Source organism: Lutjanus erythropterus, chromosome 14, assembly GCF_056507025.1.
Source record: "Lutjanus erythropterus isolate fLutEry1 chromosome 14, fLutEry1.hap2, whole genome shotgun sequence".
NCBI lineage: Eukaryota > Metazoa > Chordata > Actinopteri > Lutjaniformes > Lutjanidae > Lutjanus > Lutjanus erythropterus.
The window spans coordinates 32242842-32261808 of NC_139330.1; the positions used below are offsets into that span (position 1 = coordinate 32242842).

The 18967-nt window shown below is 39.0% G+C and overlaps 1 protein-coding gene across 2 annotated transcripts in view; it reads right to left on the reverse strand.

Annotated features, from left to right (window-relative positions):
- Positions 1 to 18967, reverse strand: part of atrnl1a (attractin-like 1a) — a 406244-nt gene that overhangs the window by 247734 nt on the left and 139543 nt on the right. For both annotated transcript variants that reach the window (XM_084735770.1, XM_084735769.1), the window contains one exon: positions 16770 to 16907. In XM_084735770.1, the coding sequence (XP_084591896.1) occupies positions 16770 to 16907 (138 nt within the window). The remainder of the gene's footprint in view (positions 1 to 16769; positions 16908 to 18967) is intronic.

Below are 18967 nucleotides of genomic sequence, written 5' to 3' on the forward strand. Positions count from 1 at the left end.
AAGGGCCCTTGTAGAGCTAAACATTACTCTGAAGGTTTTTTGTGCAGTTGGTCTACAGAACCAGTGAACCTAGAACCACCCACGTAACATGTGAATCCTTCTCTGCTGCTGAAAAATATCCCTGTGGATATTTCAGCAAATTTAAGTATGAATAAAAAATGGGACAGTTAAAGAATTTAAACCTACAAACACTATCCATTAGATTTCTGAAATTCTCCTTGAAATGAAACACCTGCTCTATCAGTGCATAAATCTATGCACACAGTGAGGATAGATTAAAAATGTGTCCTGAGGGGACTTTTCAACTGTCTCACTGTCCCTCCTCTCCAACTCTCCTCCATCTCCTCTGACAGAGAGTGACACGTTCTCACCATGAGCAGATTTAATGAATTAGAACCATCTGTTTTTACTCCTTAACCATGAGATTTACGACTGGAATTTCTTATTTCAATCACTTTTTTTATTATATAAAAAATGGTGTGGACTGGAGCTGTGTTAACCAAAGAAAACACCCATGTGTTATACCATACACCATTTTCACAGACAAAATGTAAACACGCTGGCGTTGCAAAATGCAGTTACATGCAGGTTTATGTAAAGATGCATGACTAAAAAAATAAGCAGCTTGTCTTCTCATGATCACAGTGCAGCTTCTGACTGAAAAGTAAAAGAATTTTGTGCAATAATATTTTCTGCAACAATAATTCAATTATGTAATAGTCTGGTATATTCTGCCATCAATATTGCACTTGTGCTCTATTATTCAATTTTAGCACACATATTTATAGTCTTCCAGCATTATAACTTATGTAGACGGGGCCTCATTCACCAATATCTTCCCAAGTTTATTCTAACATTTGTTCTTAAGAAAATTCTACACCAGATTCATAAAGGTGTTCTTAAACTACAGCACTTTTCGTGTCTGTGTTCTTATAATAGTGAATGCCATGTTCCTTTCCTAATTAGCAGAGGTAATGTCCATAAGGGCATGAGACTGCAGGGTTTTGTGCACGCAAAGAAATCACACACTGACAAGTTGAAAGAGAAGTCAAGACCTCCTGAAAATGGGAATCTAAGGACAGTGGAGCTGTGTCAGCAGCTTCATCTCCAAGGGCATCTCAGAATCAGCTGCTTTTTTCAGAATTAATACATTTTATCTAAAAGCTGTGGCTGTAAAACCATGAAACATGCTGACACATTTACCTGCATGTAAAACCTAAAAGCAGGTGATTATTTTAGTGAAAAAGTGTTCTCTTGTTCAACATGTCCATGTCTTTAAAAAATGTTTTAAGTGCTTTGTTTGTATTCAAAATTTAAACATTTGCTTTTGTTGCATAGACCAAATGTTGCATAATTTACAGCCCCAGAAAGGGTCACTGGAGGATCACTACACGCTCTGAGGTGTGCACCCAGGTCCCATTTAACACCCCCACATCTGATCTCTGATCAGTCCTGGACAATCCCAGAAATCAATACAAAAAAAGAGAGAAAAAAATGCACTGAAAACTGGTTGATTCTTTTGAAGTGGTGTGTTTCTGGCTTAATTACTCTGAATGACCAGGTGGCCAACAGCAAGCATATCATTTGTACTTTTGCCCCATTTTTCTTTTCATTTTATATTCCATAAACATATTCTGAGCTGTGTTTGTGCCAACAGGACCTCATTTACAAGAAACTGCAGGGATCAGCGTCTTCTTGCAGCTTCAGAAAGTGTTTGGACATAAGATCCAGGTGAAATGTTGTCTTGATGAATTTTCTCTGTGAAAAATAACAATTAAAAAACTAAAATTGAATTGCAATTCACAAAATATAAATACATATATACAAAATATGACATGGCTGTCATCCAACCTCCCTGGAGTCATTTCTAAACAAAGCAACCTGACTCGTTGGACTCAGGCCTCTGTGGTGAGAACATTCATGACAATTTAATTAGAGGTCAGGACCCCATGATATAAAAGTCCCAACGTCAACAGCACTGTAACTCCCAGTAGATTTTCTGAAAATATGGCGTTGTGCAACACGTTCACACCTATCAGAGGTGTTGATTTGGTCTACATGGAAATCATCTGTTGTAATGGTGGCTGTGTTGTGTGTGTGTGTATACACCTGTATTAGTGTGACGCCTTAAAGTGTCAGCACTTCCCTAATTTAAGTCATGTCTATATTTCACTGTGGTACTTGGAGAGATGACGATGGCTCTCACAGCAGTAGTAAGCTGTTAATTAACTGATTCTCTACCTTGATTTTTACATGACAGAAGACATATTTAGCAACTTTTCCCTTACGCCAGTAAAATTGCTTCAAACAATTCAAACAGAATGCTGATGATTATTCGAGACCCTACAGAGGACTATGTTTAATCATGTGTTTGAATGTTCAATAAAGCATTTTTAGTAATTTTTATTGAATCTTGGCAACTAGCTTATTATCATTTTGCATATTCTCATAAAATAAATCAAATGAAACTGACAAACTTTAACATTATGTCACTATTTTACTTGAAAATAAAAATCCTGATGGTACACTGACTTGTAATAAGGGCCCTGAAAACCTGTTCTAATATCATGTAACTTGGGTTGATCCAGGTACGATCATAACATTACACTTTATGGCACTAATTCACACACTGCCAACTATGTCGGTGAAGTGGCGTGGGTGAAATGGGATCATATTTTATGGAGAAAATGTTTCCTGATGGTTAGGTGGCTTTACATGCTGCTGAAGTTTGCTAGTTAGCTGTGCAGCTAAGTGACTCTGTCCTGACTGGGAGCTCAGCAGGAGAATGTTGGTGTTAAAACAGGAGCTTTGGACTGCAGAGAGGAGGAGGTTTTCAGGTTTGAGGTGATGGAGAAATGCTAATGGAGAGCAGCGCCAGAATGGGCCACAGAACCAGAGCTGTGCAAGCCAGCAACATAATCTGGCTCAGCAGCCTTTATGGAAAATGCAAAGTTGACTTGCTAATTTTTGATCATAAGTAAAGTAATCATAACAAATGTATGTGTACTGTCCACACTAACAGTGGTGTTTAAGTGAACTGCACTAAGAAACTATAAAGGTGTCAAAAAGATAAAAAGAAAGTACCAAATGTTACACAAAGTTGCTTTAAAACACTAATACAGACTCTTAAGGAGTGTCAATTCTTATTGTTTGTCCTAAAATTTTTAATATATTATATTTTTCATGATTTTCCACTGTGCCACTGAAACCAACTGAATTCCCCAGATGAATCAAATGCTCGTCTCCATGAATAGTTTTTTCTATCATCTTCATCATCATCAATGTCACCTTCCACCTCCGGCTGACTCCTGCTTTTCCTTTGTCCGGCCACACAGACGGGGCAGTTTAGTTTGATAAGGCTTTCTACTGCGCTTAATGAGGGGATATAGTAGTGAAGGGTCGAGGGCAAAAGGGGCAAACATGAAGTAGATAGAGGTAACAAGTCTGTGAATTATACATATGCACACACACGTATATATTAGCATTTAAAGAGAAAAAATGATTTTCACGTCTCAGTGACATCAAAGAGCCCTTGAATATAGTTTCCTTCCCTCAGCAGAATCTGATCAGTGAACTGTCGACCTTTAATGTGAATATTTAAAGGACAAGTGTGTAGGATGTAGTGGTGTCTAACAGTGAGGGTGGAGATTGCAAATACGTTGTGTCAATCTCTCCGTCCGAGCAAAATGTTAAAGGCTGTATTCTAGATAGAGCCAGTGTTGGGTTTGTTCATTCTGGGCTCCTGTAGAAACAAGGCAGCCTGTAGATCCACATGGCTCTTTCTCTAAGGTTAAGGAAAGCACAATGATTCGTATTTTCAGATGATCATACACTAAAGAAAACATATTCCTGAATATTATATTAATTTCTGTCATAATCTGCCAATAGATCTCTGTAAGTCATGTACACTTGACCTTAAAAAATTCAAATCTTTATCCTCTAGTGTCACTTTTTAGGTCTATTTATCACACAGAACATATACAATAATGTTTCATAGTTTAATGAAAATAAAACACTTTTTAAAGCAGGTTTGGAAGTTTTCTTTTTTTCTGTACATATACAGTAATAAAAATATATGTAGTGACTATAGACTTTCTAAATACAGTCTTCTAAAAGTTCAGTCAGTCAACTTGTGGAGATCTGAATATTTCTTCTGGGGAGTGATGACACACTTTCTTGCACCACATCGTGGTGGTTCTTTAGATGTTTACTTGTACTGAGCGGCTGCTTTTCGTGACATGGTATTGGGTGTTGGGTATCGAAGTAGTTTTATGAATACGAGTACAAGTGCAAGAGGACAGTATCAGACCGATACCCAATGCTGGTATCGGTGCATCCCTACTAATAATAACCTCACTGAGGAGATCACTTTACTGTTCTCACTAGGTTACGAAGCAGCTTATACACACCACACACATCCAAAAAATGAATCATGTGTTGAATAAATGGATCATATTTGTGGCTAATTTGTGCTTTGCTAACAAAGCAATTTGGCATATAAAATCAATACAGTGCAAAGAAAATCATGAAATAGGAAAATAAAAACATAATAGGCAAATAAAAGCATGACGGGTCAAAACAATTAAAACTCAGATAAAACTGCAGATTACTGACTCGTTTTCAGCCGGGCCTGTGGAACAGGCAGAGGATATCTGCCAATATATACGACACTAACAAATCAGCGGTATATGAGGGAGTGAGGCACCACCACTGAGTCACCAGTAAAATCTTAAAATCTATTCCACAACTTAGTGGGAGCTGGTGTAAAGAAGCTTACACAGGAGTGCTGTGGTCATTTTTCTTAGTTCTTGTTAAAAGCCTGCCTGCTGAGTTCTGGACGTGTCAAGTCAAATTTTATAGCCCAAAAGCAAAACATTTCAATTTGCCTCTGGAGCTTTACAGCCTGTACAGCACACAGCCCGCTGTCCTACACATTAGACCCTCATCAGCATGACAGAGCACAGTGACATTACTGAAGAGAACTTCAAGTAACTTCAAGGTGCTTCTTCAAATTAGACTTGGAGTCTCTTGATGCAGAAAGCAGCTTGGTTGATGGCAAATGAAGCTTGCACTGTTGTAACATTCTTGACCACGTTTGTAGCTAAAATGTTACTTATATTTCCATGCCAAAAACACATTCCTGACAGGGTTCTGGTGAATGGAAATAACTCACAGCCTTTGTTTAATATTGCACAAATTCTGTGTGAATTTTGTCAAATATGTAATATGTTCTGTCATCCACAGGACAATCAATAATTTAGAAGCTGAGCGGCAACACTTCTCTTGATGTTCTTTTGATTTAATAGCCTGTGATGCAGTGTTACTCAACCTGGTCTGGCTGGGGAGCCCATTTCTGCACAAAAACTTTAAAGGAGGAATATGTAACCACTGCTTGTGCAAAAATGAGTACAGCTGCCCAAATAGGGAGTTGGAGCCACAGACTGTAGGTTAAATGAGTTGTAATCCTGTTTAATACATGATCTACGGTTGAAGCAAGTTGTTTATCGCCCGCCCCCTCTTCACCAGACAGGGCAGAGACAGGCAGGCTGCTGAAGCGCAGGACACATGCAGCCTCGTAAATTGACAAAAACAAGCAAAAACAAGTGATCTGATCAGCAACTTATAACTGTCAATTGTCTGTCAATGTAAAGTTAAGCCTATTATCAAAATAAACAATACATAAAATAGCCTATAAACAAAAGCCCACTGCATTGAAATAAACACTGTGGACAATGAGTTAAGTGGCTGCCTAACTACCTGCCAAACCCCATTAACATTTTGAGCAATTAAAAAGTTATAAACATCTACGCCTTCTACAAGACTGTTAATGATTTATTATGACTCATACACAAACACTTACTCATACATACTGCATTAATTTGAAATCTAATTAACATGAAACAGACATACAAAGCAGTTATTTCTGTCCAGAATGGACTTTTCAACGGGGAACACCACAGTTATTGCAGTCATGTCAAATTAAACATATTTCAACTTGACGTGTTTCCCTGATCTCTGATGACCCATCGTGATCATTTCATGATTTATTACAGTAAATGTTACAGATTTCTCCTTTAAATTGTAACAATCACTTTTAACCATATATCATGGTGTCTGTGGTGTTGCATTTGTGTATACAGTATTCCAATGGATATGTTACTCTACTTTATTCAACACTACTGCTTGTCCTACATAGTGTGGGAGCAAAGTTATATTAATTGTATGCTGGTTAATGTCAGTGTGAGCTGCGAGCCATAAATGAACGCACACAGTCTCAAAGCAGCTTATTCTAGAGAAGACATGAGTCACAGCTGCAGCTGACTGCAGATCAAAATGGATTCAAAAGCCGTTTAAAATCATATTTACAGGACCGTTTGTGTGTGTGTGTGGTTTTGTGTGGAGGTATGTGTGTGTGTCTTATTGTCGTATGGTGACCAGTTAGATGCCAGGAATAGAGCTGCCAGAGGGAAGATGACTGGATACCGCTAAGAATGCTGGGTAGTTTGCAATTCTGCCACAAGGCTCCACAGGTACATAAACACACACAAGCAGGTTTAAAAGCACAAATATGAACACACACACACACACACACTCATAGCAGGTGAGAGTGGATTTGGCAGCGTCTCCACAGAGAGGACTGAATGGAGCAACTCTGCAGGCAGCGTCCCTCGTCTGCTACTCTGCTGCTGCTGAAGCTCAACAACAGCTGCTTCTGTCTGATCCATCACGCACACAAACACACACACACTACCCTGCTGTCCTGTCTGTACCAGGCTCTGGTTGATGCTGCTGGGTTGCCAGTTTCTTGCAGAGACAGCACTCAACATCTCTATAGCTCCTGCACTGAACACAAATTTACAAAGAACTCCCGCTGCTGCACCCTGCTTCGAGACAGTACATCAAAACCTCAAAATTAGGGACACAAGACAGAGACAGAGAGGAGCGGAAGTGTGTGTGTGTGTGTGTGTGTGTGTGTGTGTGTGTGTGTGTGTGTGTGTGTGTGTGTGTGTGTGTGTGTGTGTGTGTGTGTGTGTGAGAGAGAGACAAAGAGACACATGATCTTCTTTTATCTGACCTATCTTAACAGGTGTTTCACTGTATTTGGTGACATATCACATTAACCCTGAAACATATCCTGTCATTGGTACAATTAGTCTCTGACTGTGTTGATCAGAGTTGTAATTAAAGATCTGGGAGGGATTCAGAAAATTTTCATTCTAAAGTTTGGCAATGACTGCTGTAGGTAACTGTCTAGTATCAGTTTTGCCCCTGCAGGGCTTTGCATTCAAGATAGCAATAATAAATATGTGATGTCTTGGTAGACTTTCAACATAAAGGGACAAAAATTACTTGGGTAGTTTTAAGAAAGGTTTGGGTTTAAAGATGGACCTTTACGTAACCTCCAGTATGAAGTGGCATTTACGTCTCCAAGAGACTAGGGGTTCCCCGAGTGAAACTAAAATTCCAGGTTAGTTTCTTTTTAACCTGCAGAAAGTAAGTAATGCAACTAGAATGTAACTTATATAAGTTATGTGAGTAAAACTTATGTCTTTGTTTGATCCATCCGTCCATCCTACAAGGGGTTTAGACTCCCTAAAAACTTGGTATTTCATCCTGGTGCCTTACGTCCTGTCACTTTCTTGTCTGCTCGCTTTGAACTGTCTTATCACTTTCTGGATAAACTTTCAAAACTGTAACCTGTGTTGTATATTAACCTAATCTTTTTTGGCTCCTTACTGCTGAAACAGTGATTAACATTAGACTGTCCTGATTTTCAAATGGCTTTTACCAGACTGTAGATGAATTCTTCAAGGGATAATTCTACTCACCCTCATGCTGACTGAAGGTCAGGTTTAGCTTTTCAGTTCAAAAAACACTGCTGGAGTTTCATATGAAAGCAGCATTGCAGAATCCCCCCAACAATTGAAGTGAATGGTTTCCAAATGTAAAAAAACTACAGAAAAAAAATGAAAATGCTTCCATACTGGTTGTCTGGTGCAATCCAAGTCTCCTAAAGCCCCAACATGCCATTCACTTGTGTGCACACACAGTTCAGACAGTGTGCAAACACATGAATGTATCTCCAAGCTAAGGATCTACAGTGAAGATTCAGGCTAAAAACATGGTGTAAATGACGTATCTCAAGTCAACTTGGCACGTCAGGAGACTTGGATTACACCAGACGAGCAGTATGGAGGCATTTTAGGGTTTTTTACCTTTGAAAACTGGGCATCATCACACCATTGTTTGTGAGATTCTACAACACTGTTTTCTGTGAAACTCCAGCAGTGTTTAGTGGACTAAAAAACTAAATCCGACTTCAATCTGCATGAGGGTGAGTAGATAATGACTGAACTTTCATTTTTGAGTGAACTATCACTTTAAATTGACTATCATAAGATTATCTAGAACATGTAAAAAAAAATCCGAGGTGTAGTGGTAAATATAGTTTTATATGGTAGAATTTTGACTCACTGATTGATGCAGTTCATTTAAAATAGATGGGTAAACTCTGAGGCTCATTTCAAGAAGGTGGATAGGTGGTTTATCCCCACTACACCCCTGAGCCGAACAGTGCTAAAATATATTGCCAAGATGGACTAAATTATGTCCAGTATGAACAGTATACCAAGATGTGGGGTCTGTATTCACACACCTGCAATAATATATCATTAATGACTGCTTATTGGACTTATGGTGGTTCTTTATAAACCTAATGACCTCCTCCTGTAGTGCAGTAGCAACCCATTATTACATCTTTGATGATAATAATTGTCCACAAGAGGTTGCTTGACAAGAACACAAAAATATAATAAGACATTTTAGGTGTTTTAACAATTAACCAAGGCTGCTGTTTTACTGGAAAGTTTAAAACTATTGACGGCTGAACATGCGTACCTGCAGTAAAGTTCTTGTTGCCGCCTACAAGCGACACAACCTTCGATATTGTACAGGTTTAATTAGCTCATTAGGTAAGAAAGGTAATGTATACATGCTCATTTCCACCTGTAGCTTTGTTGTAATCTGTGTGAATGAATGATCTGCAGCAATCCAAATATCTTTTACTCCCCCAAAGTCAGCTAGTATTCACCTTCATTTATTGTATAGTGCTTCAAATGTGGCCACAGATCACATTAAGCATGCCCCTCTCTGTTTTAATGAATTTATAACACATCAAGTTATACATTTATTATTTTTTTAATCTTGTTTTAATTTATTTATTGATCTTATCATTTGCTTTTCCTGAAGGACTGAAGAACACTAGAAGTCCTGTGCAGCCCTACAAGAAAAACGCACTGAACTGGGCTGAACCTCGAAGGAATAATGAAACCTCTTGGCTCAGTGATGTCCTGAAGACCCAACAGCAACCTTTGACTTGTGGAGTGTTTCTATGCATCACGCAAGCAGCATGAGTGAAAGCCTTCAGAGACGGCCAGCGTGGTGGTGCAGAGAGAGATGGAGTATCAGAGCAAGATGGAGAGAGGGAGCTCCTGATGTGAATCATGCAAAATTTATGGAAGCAATAAAACTGTTCAGCGTGAGGTGCCGATGGCAGAGGAGCATTATACGCTGAAGCGCTGGGTAGCAAAAGATAACAAGCACGAGAAGAAATAATACAAGCTGAAGTCTTGCCTGGAAGACAATTCAGAGGGAGGCATGGGAGCGCAGTGGTCTGCCTGCTGCTGGTGATACCTCACTGAACCTGAGCTCTATTCCAAAGAAAGAACTACATCTTCTACACAAGAATAAGGATGATTTTGAGAAATAAGGTTAAAGAAAGTGATCAGGCAACACGTTTGTGCGCTAAAACATTCTGATTATCCTAAAACCTTTGTTAACATTTAATTGCTAAGTAATCTGATCATTCACCAGTACCTTTACCATATAAATGTGCACTTTAGAACCTTGCCATTAGCCAAGAAATTGTTTTTATCTAGCAATTCAACATGTTAATCATGAATACAGAGACAGAAAACATGACAGCTCCACAAAAGTGAAGACAAAGAGGCTTGATCACCCCTTGGTGGCTGGTTGCAGTATATGTAGGACACAGGACATGTAACACATGTAAAATTATTTTTTCTCTAATACAGGTTTTGTCATCTGTCACAGTTGATGGCTTAGCTGTGCTCGCGATTGAGTCAGCCAGCTGTGTGGGCGGGATCTCAATAATGCGGCTCCAACCCTGATCATTACTGGGCAGACTCTGACTCCAAATGATGTCACCAGCCTCCGCTCGTATCCAGGATATTTTGGCTTCATTTTTATACAATGTGAGGAAATGTGATGTGTCGCCCATCTTTATTTATGTCAATGATGTTAACTAGGTTTCTCTTCTCTTCTCTTCACCTCATAAAAGAGGCAGGTTACTGGTGCAAGAAATACAGTTTTCTTTATATTTGATCTTCATTCCTGCAGCTCTGCTGTCCATGCTTCTGTTGATGGAATTGATTTTTTGTATGGTGTATGACTTCACCCATTTATTATAAGATAAACACCTTGACACTGGATGAATGTGTGATAGAGGTCCATTAAGATGTATTGTTCATTGACTGCCTACCTTTCATTCTTTCATTCATTTTCTGGGAAAGAGAGTGACACTGGACATGTTTGCAGTAAATGGCTTCTCTAGATCACAAAACATAACTGTTGTAACATTAATAAAATTACAGATCCTTTTTAATTTGCCCTAAAATGTCTTCACTATCAACAACCTCTAAAGAAATCAGAAATTGTAGTAGGGCTGCATTTTTTTCTCTGCCATTTTCATGAAATCTCAGAAAATAGTAAAGTATTTTATTTGTAATTATATAAAAACGGGGAAAAGAAGAAACTCCTCACATTTTAGAGAAATGGTCCCCGTGTATGTTTAATATTTCTGCTTGAAAAATAACAAATTAATTATTAATGAAATAGTTCACCTTAATAAATCAACTCCAGGCTTCAGCACTAACCAAAGATAAGCAGCACAAGCCGACAGCTCTTGAGGTGTCCATGTGGTATCTACTTTGCCTCATGACCCAACATTACATTTCTGACAGCCTGTCCTCACCAGATAAGAGGATGTCTAGATCATCTGTGCAGGCACTTTATTACAACCCATATTTACGTGTATTGTTATGCGGCAACCTGGTAGAAATGACAGAACTATAAAGAGGGAGAAAATTCTGCACATGGAGGAGACGGAGATCGCTCAAACAAACACAGGACAAGAAAGTTTTAGGTTACTTAAGGGAGACAGTTGACCCCCAAATCAAAAATACACATTTATTTCTGGCTTGTAGTCCTATTTATGGAGTTTTTTTTTTTTTTTTTTTTTTTAGTGTGAGTTGCAGCGTTTTGGAGATATCAGCCGCCAAGTAATCCACAGACCATGTCATGAGAAATTTCATGTAGGACCTACTTTCTTTCTTGTGGAAAATAAAGTGGGTTCTCCTGCAGAAAGAAAGTAGTTCCTACACAAAACTGCTCACATAAAGGTTTGTGAATTATCTTCAGTAACCAGGTCATGATTTTTGGAAAGAGACACTTGTTTTGTATTTTTTAAATGTATATTTTGGTACTTTGAGAACCACAAGCTGAGTGCCATTTAGTCCCATTATACTGGAGAGAAAGCAGACATCTCTATAGCTGATATCTCAAAACTCTACAGCTCACACCAAAACTATCCTGATGGATAAATAGCACTACAGGCCAGGAGGAAATACATGTACTTGTCCCTTTAAGGTTCATTCCACATGTGACTTCCATCATCACTTATATTAATCCAAAGCATATTCTCTTCCTAAACCTAACCAAGTAGTTTTTGTGCCTGAACCTAACGACACTGTGACAGTTTTATAACGTTCACATGTTTAATGTCAGATGAGTTACATAACTTACTCATGGTCCAGTTCGTCTGTCGCTGTCAGTACTATCCACTGGTCATATAATTCCACCTATTTTGTAGTGTAGGTATGAGGATGTGCTGGTTTTTGAGGAGCACTTTGGGGGAGCTACAGATCCTCACAGCCTCTGTAACACCCTGACAAAGCCACATAAATCCACCTTAACTCTCTCCTTATCCTCAAGCACTACTGTTAACGTGCCATTAAGCAAACCACAAACCACACACACAACTGTGGTTGTACTACTTCCATGTGTGGATGTTTCTATCTTCAAAGCAAGCAAGTACACTCCAGCACAAGCCTTCCCATCATAAATATGATTAAAAGAAATGTTTAGAAAACATTAATCTGTCACTCGGCTGTAATAAAAACTAGACGAGAAATGAGCAGAACAAAGACTCCCACAATGTTCATAAAAACATGCAGGTTTACTGTCAGCCGCTAAAATGTGTGTTCTCCTCTGAGGAACTAAAAAGTCTAAACAGATATCCAAAATCACGTCGGCTGCAGCTCTGACTGGTGGTGTGAGTGTGTTTGATTTTGCAGGACAAGGTGAACAGTACAGTCAGAGAAAAGGGACACTAATGCCCTGCACATGCACACACACATACACACACACACTTCATCCACATTTGACAAGGTTAGTTAATCATCTGTCACAGGGACAGGGGAACGGACAGACTCCCCTCTCCTCTGTCTGTCCTCCATCTCTTTTTCTCTATTTATCCCTCCATCTCTTCCTCTATTTCTTCATCATCTCTCCATCCAAGGGCGACTGTCCTCTTCCACCGATATTAACCTTGTGTTTCTCACCACATGGTGTTATCCCTTTTTCTTTCTTTCTGTCTGCTTGTCTTCCGTCTCCCTTTTCCCTCCCCCTTTCCGTCCCCCAGAGCCTGTCTCACGCATCCATCCTCTTTATAACCCTACGAGCCGAGGCCCCTACCTCTCCCCGTCTTGCTATCATTCAGTCCTCTAATCGGCCACACATCATTGCCTCCCAACAGTTTAGCCCAAGGTAAATCTACTGGTCCTTTAATATAAAGAGAGATGGAGACAGAAAGGAGGATGAATAGACTGATGGATGGATGAACAGTGGCGGAAATTTAAAGACAGAGAGTTATTGTGAAGTGTAAGAGGGAATGACAGAGGCGGAGAGGAAGTAAAAGAGGGGAAATGAATTAAGGGAAAGGTAAAGGAGGGAAAGGCAAGGTGGAGGCAGATGGATGAGCCCAGTTTAACCAGCACATTACTGGGAGGAGAGAGGAAATGGACCAAAGAGGGAAAAAAAAGGAGGAGGAAAAAGGAGAGGAGATGAGAATGAGGAAAATAAGTGGTGAAGTGGAAAATAGTGAAGTGCAGAAATCCTGAGATGAACAAAGAAAACATAAGAAAGTAAAGGGAACAAGAGGACAGGTAAAGAAAGGAAATAAAAATAAGGGATTAAAGAGGAAATGAGGGAGTAACAGCAAAAGACAGACGAGAAAGGGAGGAAATGAAAGACAAGGGAAAAAGAGAGGGGGGAAGAGGAAAAGAGAAGACAGTCAAAGAAGATGAGAGGTAAGGAAAAGAAAGAAACAAGATGAGACAAGAAGTGATGAGAAAAGAGAAAGAAGAGGGAAAGGGGAGAAAGGGAAGAAAAAAGAAGAAAGTATACAAAATGAGTAAAGGAATGGAGAAAAGGACAATACAGAAGAGGAGAAAAGAGAAATCAGAAAAGGAAACAAGAAAACAAGAGAGAAGAAGAAAATAAAAATAAGGAAAGAGACGGGGAAGAGAAGGGGAGGGGGGTGGAGCAAAAGGAAGCTGAGAAAAGGAGAGAAGAAAAGAAAAAGGGGAAAGAGAGACAGAAAAGGGAAGGAAAAGATGAGAGATAAGGAAACAAGATAAGAGTAGACAAAATGTGGAAAAAGAAGGGACAAAAGGAAAAATAGAGAAAAGGAGAAAACACGAGATGAAATAAGAAAAGAGGAAAAAGGAAAAAAGGAGGAGGCGAATGACTGCAAAAGATGAGAAAATGAGAGAAAAAAAGAAAGGGAAACCAGGATGGAAAAGGTAAGGAAGTGAAAGAAACAAGATAAGAGAAGAAGCAATGACAAGAGAGGAAACAAAGAAGAGGAGAGGGCAGTATGAGAAAGTAAAAGAGGAGAGAGAAAAAGAAAGACAGGAACAACGTATGAAAAAAGGGATAAACTGAACAAATATGCCATAAACCATGAAAGCAAAGGAGGCATAAGAGGAGAACATGTACGTAGAGAAACCGCAGGGAGAATGTAACCAGGGGATGTTAAAGATAGCATGAGGAAAAGCCAAAAAGACACAGAAACAGAGGACGGAGTGAAAAGAGAAATATTGCAAGTAGAAGAGAAAGTGCATCAGAGGCTATCCTGTACGGAGGCGACGAGAGGCGCGCATCTATCAGCGCCGTGCTCGCTGCGCAAAGCCGCCAGGGACGGAGACACCAGTCAACTCAGGAAATAAGAAAATGATTAAGAGCGATTTAATGTCACGCCGCTGCCAAGCCAAAACGCACATCTGTCACAGCGAGACTGATGTTACTGCACCTCCCTCTCGCCGCTGCCTCCCTCTCACTCACTCACAGCCCAGCAGTCACTCATTCATTCATTACACTTTCCCATCCCTGATGTTTTCTCACATCTCCCCCCAAAGCCTTCAAATCACATGCACACCCCCGTTTTCCTGTGGCTTCTGCTTTCTATCATCCACCTCACACACATAATCTGTTGTTAACATTTTCAGCTGAGGGATTTGCTGTGATTATTACCATATGAAGAAAAAACAAAGCATGAAAAACAGCTGACAGACGGATTCCGAGCAGAAAAATATGGATGCACATGAAGCATGTGTGTGCTCTGTGAACTACATTATTTAACAGTATTTTTCTCTGAGACAAACCTGTCTGCTGCTCGCTAGAAACAGCTAAAAAAATGAAAGCAGAGACTCAACTAAGCTGCTGGTGCTGTTCCCTCAATGTCTGCAGACCACAATCCTGTCCCGACTACACATGTAGTTTCTCCTTTCACTGCTCCACTGGTCACCACAAGCTCAACAGAGACCAGAGCCCACACTCACAGCTTTTAAACACTGCCCCCTTCAGGCTGTTTGTGTCAATTACAGTGTTGTAAACTGCTGGCAGCACTTTGTTGACATGTTTTTAATGAATGGCATGATGTTCAGGCTGGCCTTAAAATTTTAAGTTGACTGAATTTGAAAATTAAGATGACTTAAAGAAAAGGAGAGAAAAAAGTAATTAGAAGGACAGAAAAGAAGAGTAAAGATGATGAGAAGTAAGGACAAGAAAGAAGCTAAAAAGAATTGATGAGAAAAAGTGGAGAAGGCTGAACAAGAAAGGACAAGAAAAGAGAAAAGGTGGACAAAAAAAGGAAAAGAGATTTTAAGAGGAGAGGATGGGAAACAACAAAAGAAAGATGAGAAAAGGAGAGAAATAAGAAAGAAAAGAGACAGGACATCCACAGAAGAAGCATTTAGAAATAAAGAGGAGAGGGCAGAACAAGAAAGGAAAAAGAGGAAAGTCGATAAACTGAGGATAACACGGTAGAAAAGTAAAAGAGTACAGGAGAAAAAGAGATGAAATGAGAAGAGAAAAGGAGGAGAAGAGGACAAAAGACAAAAAAAACAGGGAATGAAGAAGACAGAAGGGGAGAGAAAGGAAAGAAAGCCCAAAAAAAAAAATAATAAGAAGGTAATTTTGTAATGATTCAAAATAAACTTGATGTTAATTCAGTTGTACCTGAGAAAAAGAGGTTGAAATAGCTTAAGATATTAAGTTGAACCAACAACTCTTCAGTTATACTGATGCACATTCCTAACTAATTTAATTTACTTGAACATTTTCAGTTTAAAGCTCTTCATTTCACACAAAGAACTCACAGCTGCTCCTGTTAGAGTGTCTTTGTCCCAGCATTGGCACAAAGACAATGTGTGAAACTGCTCACAGTGAATTTATTACATTTTGATTGTAAGGGGACAGGGACTGAATTCAAGACTGACCCCTTCATCATGGTTGACAGTGTTTTCATTTTGTGCAAACAAAAAAAACACTTTGTTTGTTTTAAAGACACACAGCAAGTTTCCATCATATATGTTTTCTTCAGATTATAAAGAAAGAAGAATCTCATTAAAGTATAGCTCTCAATGGTGATGACAGACATTCAGCATTAATTTAAACTCTAATATGAAAAAGGCAAACAAAAACAGATATTTTGGCCAGGAATAGAAACAGACGCCGCAGCTGTAGCACTGTATTTCAACCGAGCATGCTTCCTTACTCTATGATGACACAATATGTCTATTTTATGATAAAGTGCAGCAAATATATTACAGAATTCTCCATTAATCGAATGAGTTGATTGAACTCTGTACAGAACATTTATTCAACTCATCATTTCAAGTCGAAAGACTTCATGTTGGAAGAAGTCATGTTTAAAAGTTCTTAAGTGTTCTGAAAACAAATACAAAAAAATTTAAGTTTAAGTAACATGAATAAATAAACTTGTATATTTGCGTTAAGTTAAAGAGAAAAGTTTGGTCAGTGCCACTAAGTTAAGAGCAGGAGGTGAAGGTAACATATAACTTGAAAGGGGAATTTCTCCAAAACAAACATAAAAAGAATCTCTGACTTAATAATTGCGGTCCAAAAAGTTTCCCAGAGAAAGAATTTTTGATGAATTATAAAACCATATTGAAATATAAATACTAAACAAACTACACTAACAGATTTTCACACTTGTTTTAAAAGGTAAAACTTTAAGGACTGCAGTGTTGCTGCTGTTTCTTGCAAAAAACAGTATTATTTATCTGATGCTCAAACTAAATATAAACTGTGTAGTGTGCGCTCACCGTTGCACTTCCCTCCGTTGATGGGGTCGCCGTAGTAACCAGGCATGCAGCTCTGGCAGTGCGTCCCTGCTGTCAGGTTCCCACAGTGCTCACACACGCTGCCGTTCACACACCTGCTGTGACCATTACACTGACACGCTGCAGGGAAATTATACACAGACACAGTAAAAGATAGTCAGCTGCTACTTTATTATGTACACTTACCTGTAACTACTGCAATAAATCCAATAAAAATAAAGTTTATAATGTTCAGTTTTTTGTTGCAAGAGGTGTCAGTTCAACTTTATGGTCATTAAGTAGGCTATGGGAGATTAGTAAGGCCAGGAATAAGAAACATATTTAGGAATTTGAGAATAAATTTTGAGAAAAAAATTTGAGAGTAACAGCACCTTCTCACTCCTGACACATCAAATACAGCAGTTTAGTCAGAGCCCTTATGCTTTGCTTGTTTCTGAAGGTGTCCTTCTAGCACCAGGGTTAATAATGATATTGTCATCTCACAGGGGGGACACTTCAACCATCAAGTGCTGCAACAAAGAGCAATATTTCTGAAAATTTACTTTTTTTGTTTCAATTACTACGATATTTTTGTCAAAAAAAAAAAAAATAGCAACAGCAGTTTCTACACTTTTTTATATAAATATTAGTTGGACAAACATTGCCCATCAGTGCACCTTGTTGGGTTTGTCAGTGTTTTCATCAAACACCCCTCGAACATTGGCAGGTAACTGATCATGAAGGTCACTGGATAACTTTCTCAACAGCCCTGCCACTGTGTTTGCTGATACAGATATATCATTGAATAAGCTTTTCCTTTCTTGGATGCAGAATATCAGTGAACTGCAGCATGCAATCCTTCAGAAAAGCATACATACAAAACATTTTAAAATAGAATTGTGTTTTTATTTCATTTGTAATTAATCGAAAGGTAGTTTAAATTAATATGAAACAACTAGAAAAAAATGCAGGTCAAACTGGGGGCCAGAAATGTCCATGGGCTGATATTTTGAGACGCCTGCTCTAGCATTATGCTTTAATCTAACTTGTTCTCATCCCAACTTGTCACATACCAACACTTTCGCCCCTCAACATCACATGCAGGCACAGACGGCACCCTTTAGCGGCTGTTTGAGATACTACCAGAGGCCTATTTCACATGTGGTTGACGTTGTGAGATGGTTGTAGTTTGGGCAGGGTTAGGCTAACACATGTTTGTACATGACGTTATGTCACTGCCACCACTCTGAAGAATAAAGCCACTTGATGCAAGTTACCTGACGCACATAACATGAGGTGTGTTCAGGATGAGCCAGGCCTGCGCAGAACCAATTACCGATGATCGCTGCACAATGCATGCCGGTTAGAAGTGTGTCCAACTTGATCCCGACTTGCTCTGACGTCATGTGGGCAATGATAACCTCGCAAGGTCAAAGCGACTGCAGTTTTTAGAGCCAGGTGCCGCAGTTGCTGACCACTGACTGCAAGCACCTGTTGTCACCTGATTGATGAGCCGACAGGCTCAGACTGGCTCTTAATTTTGACAACAAAAACCATGTGTTGTATAAGATACACGTTTTCTGTGTAATTCTAATATTTAAGAGTAGATCGTAGTAGTCGTATGTCATGCAATGAAGATTTAATAAGTTACCAAGGATATATTTTATTTTTTCTTACACCTAAAGTAGTTTTGTTGCCTCAACTTACCCAAGTAGGTTTTGTACCTTTATTTTCAACCAAGAAGGACTTTGCATATTTTTTATTGCTACCTTGACCACGGAGCCCTGCATGTGCAAAGAGGGTTAACTACAGCATCCAAGCTGGTAGTGTAAGGCCAGTGACCAAGCTGCTGTATTTGATGAGCTGGGAGTAAGAATGTGTTAAGATCAAAGTTGAAATGTTGAGAATAAAGTAAGAATTTCACTATTACTGCCAGGCATAAGAAAAAGTCATACAAAGGAGGAAGATTTTGTATTGAGAGAATGAAGTTGAATTCCACTATCTTCTTTATTCTCATCATATTAAAAAAACATCCACCTCTCTCTTTTTTGCCTTAATGTGGCCTTTGTAATCAATTGTATAGGTTGTGAGCCTTTCTTTTCCCTGTGTCACAAATAAACTGCTATTACTGACCCATAACAATAAGGATGAACATTTTCATCTGCTGTTTTCAGTGTAAACAGAATGAAACCTTCTGCTTG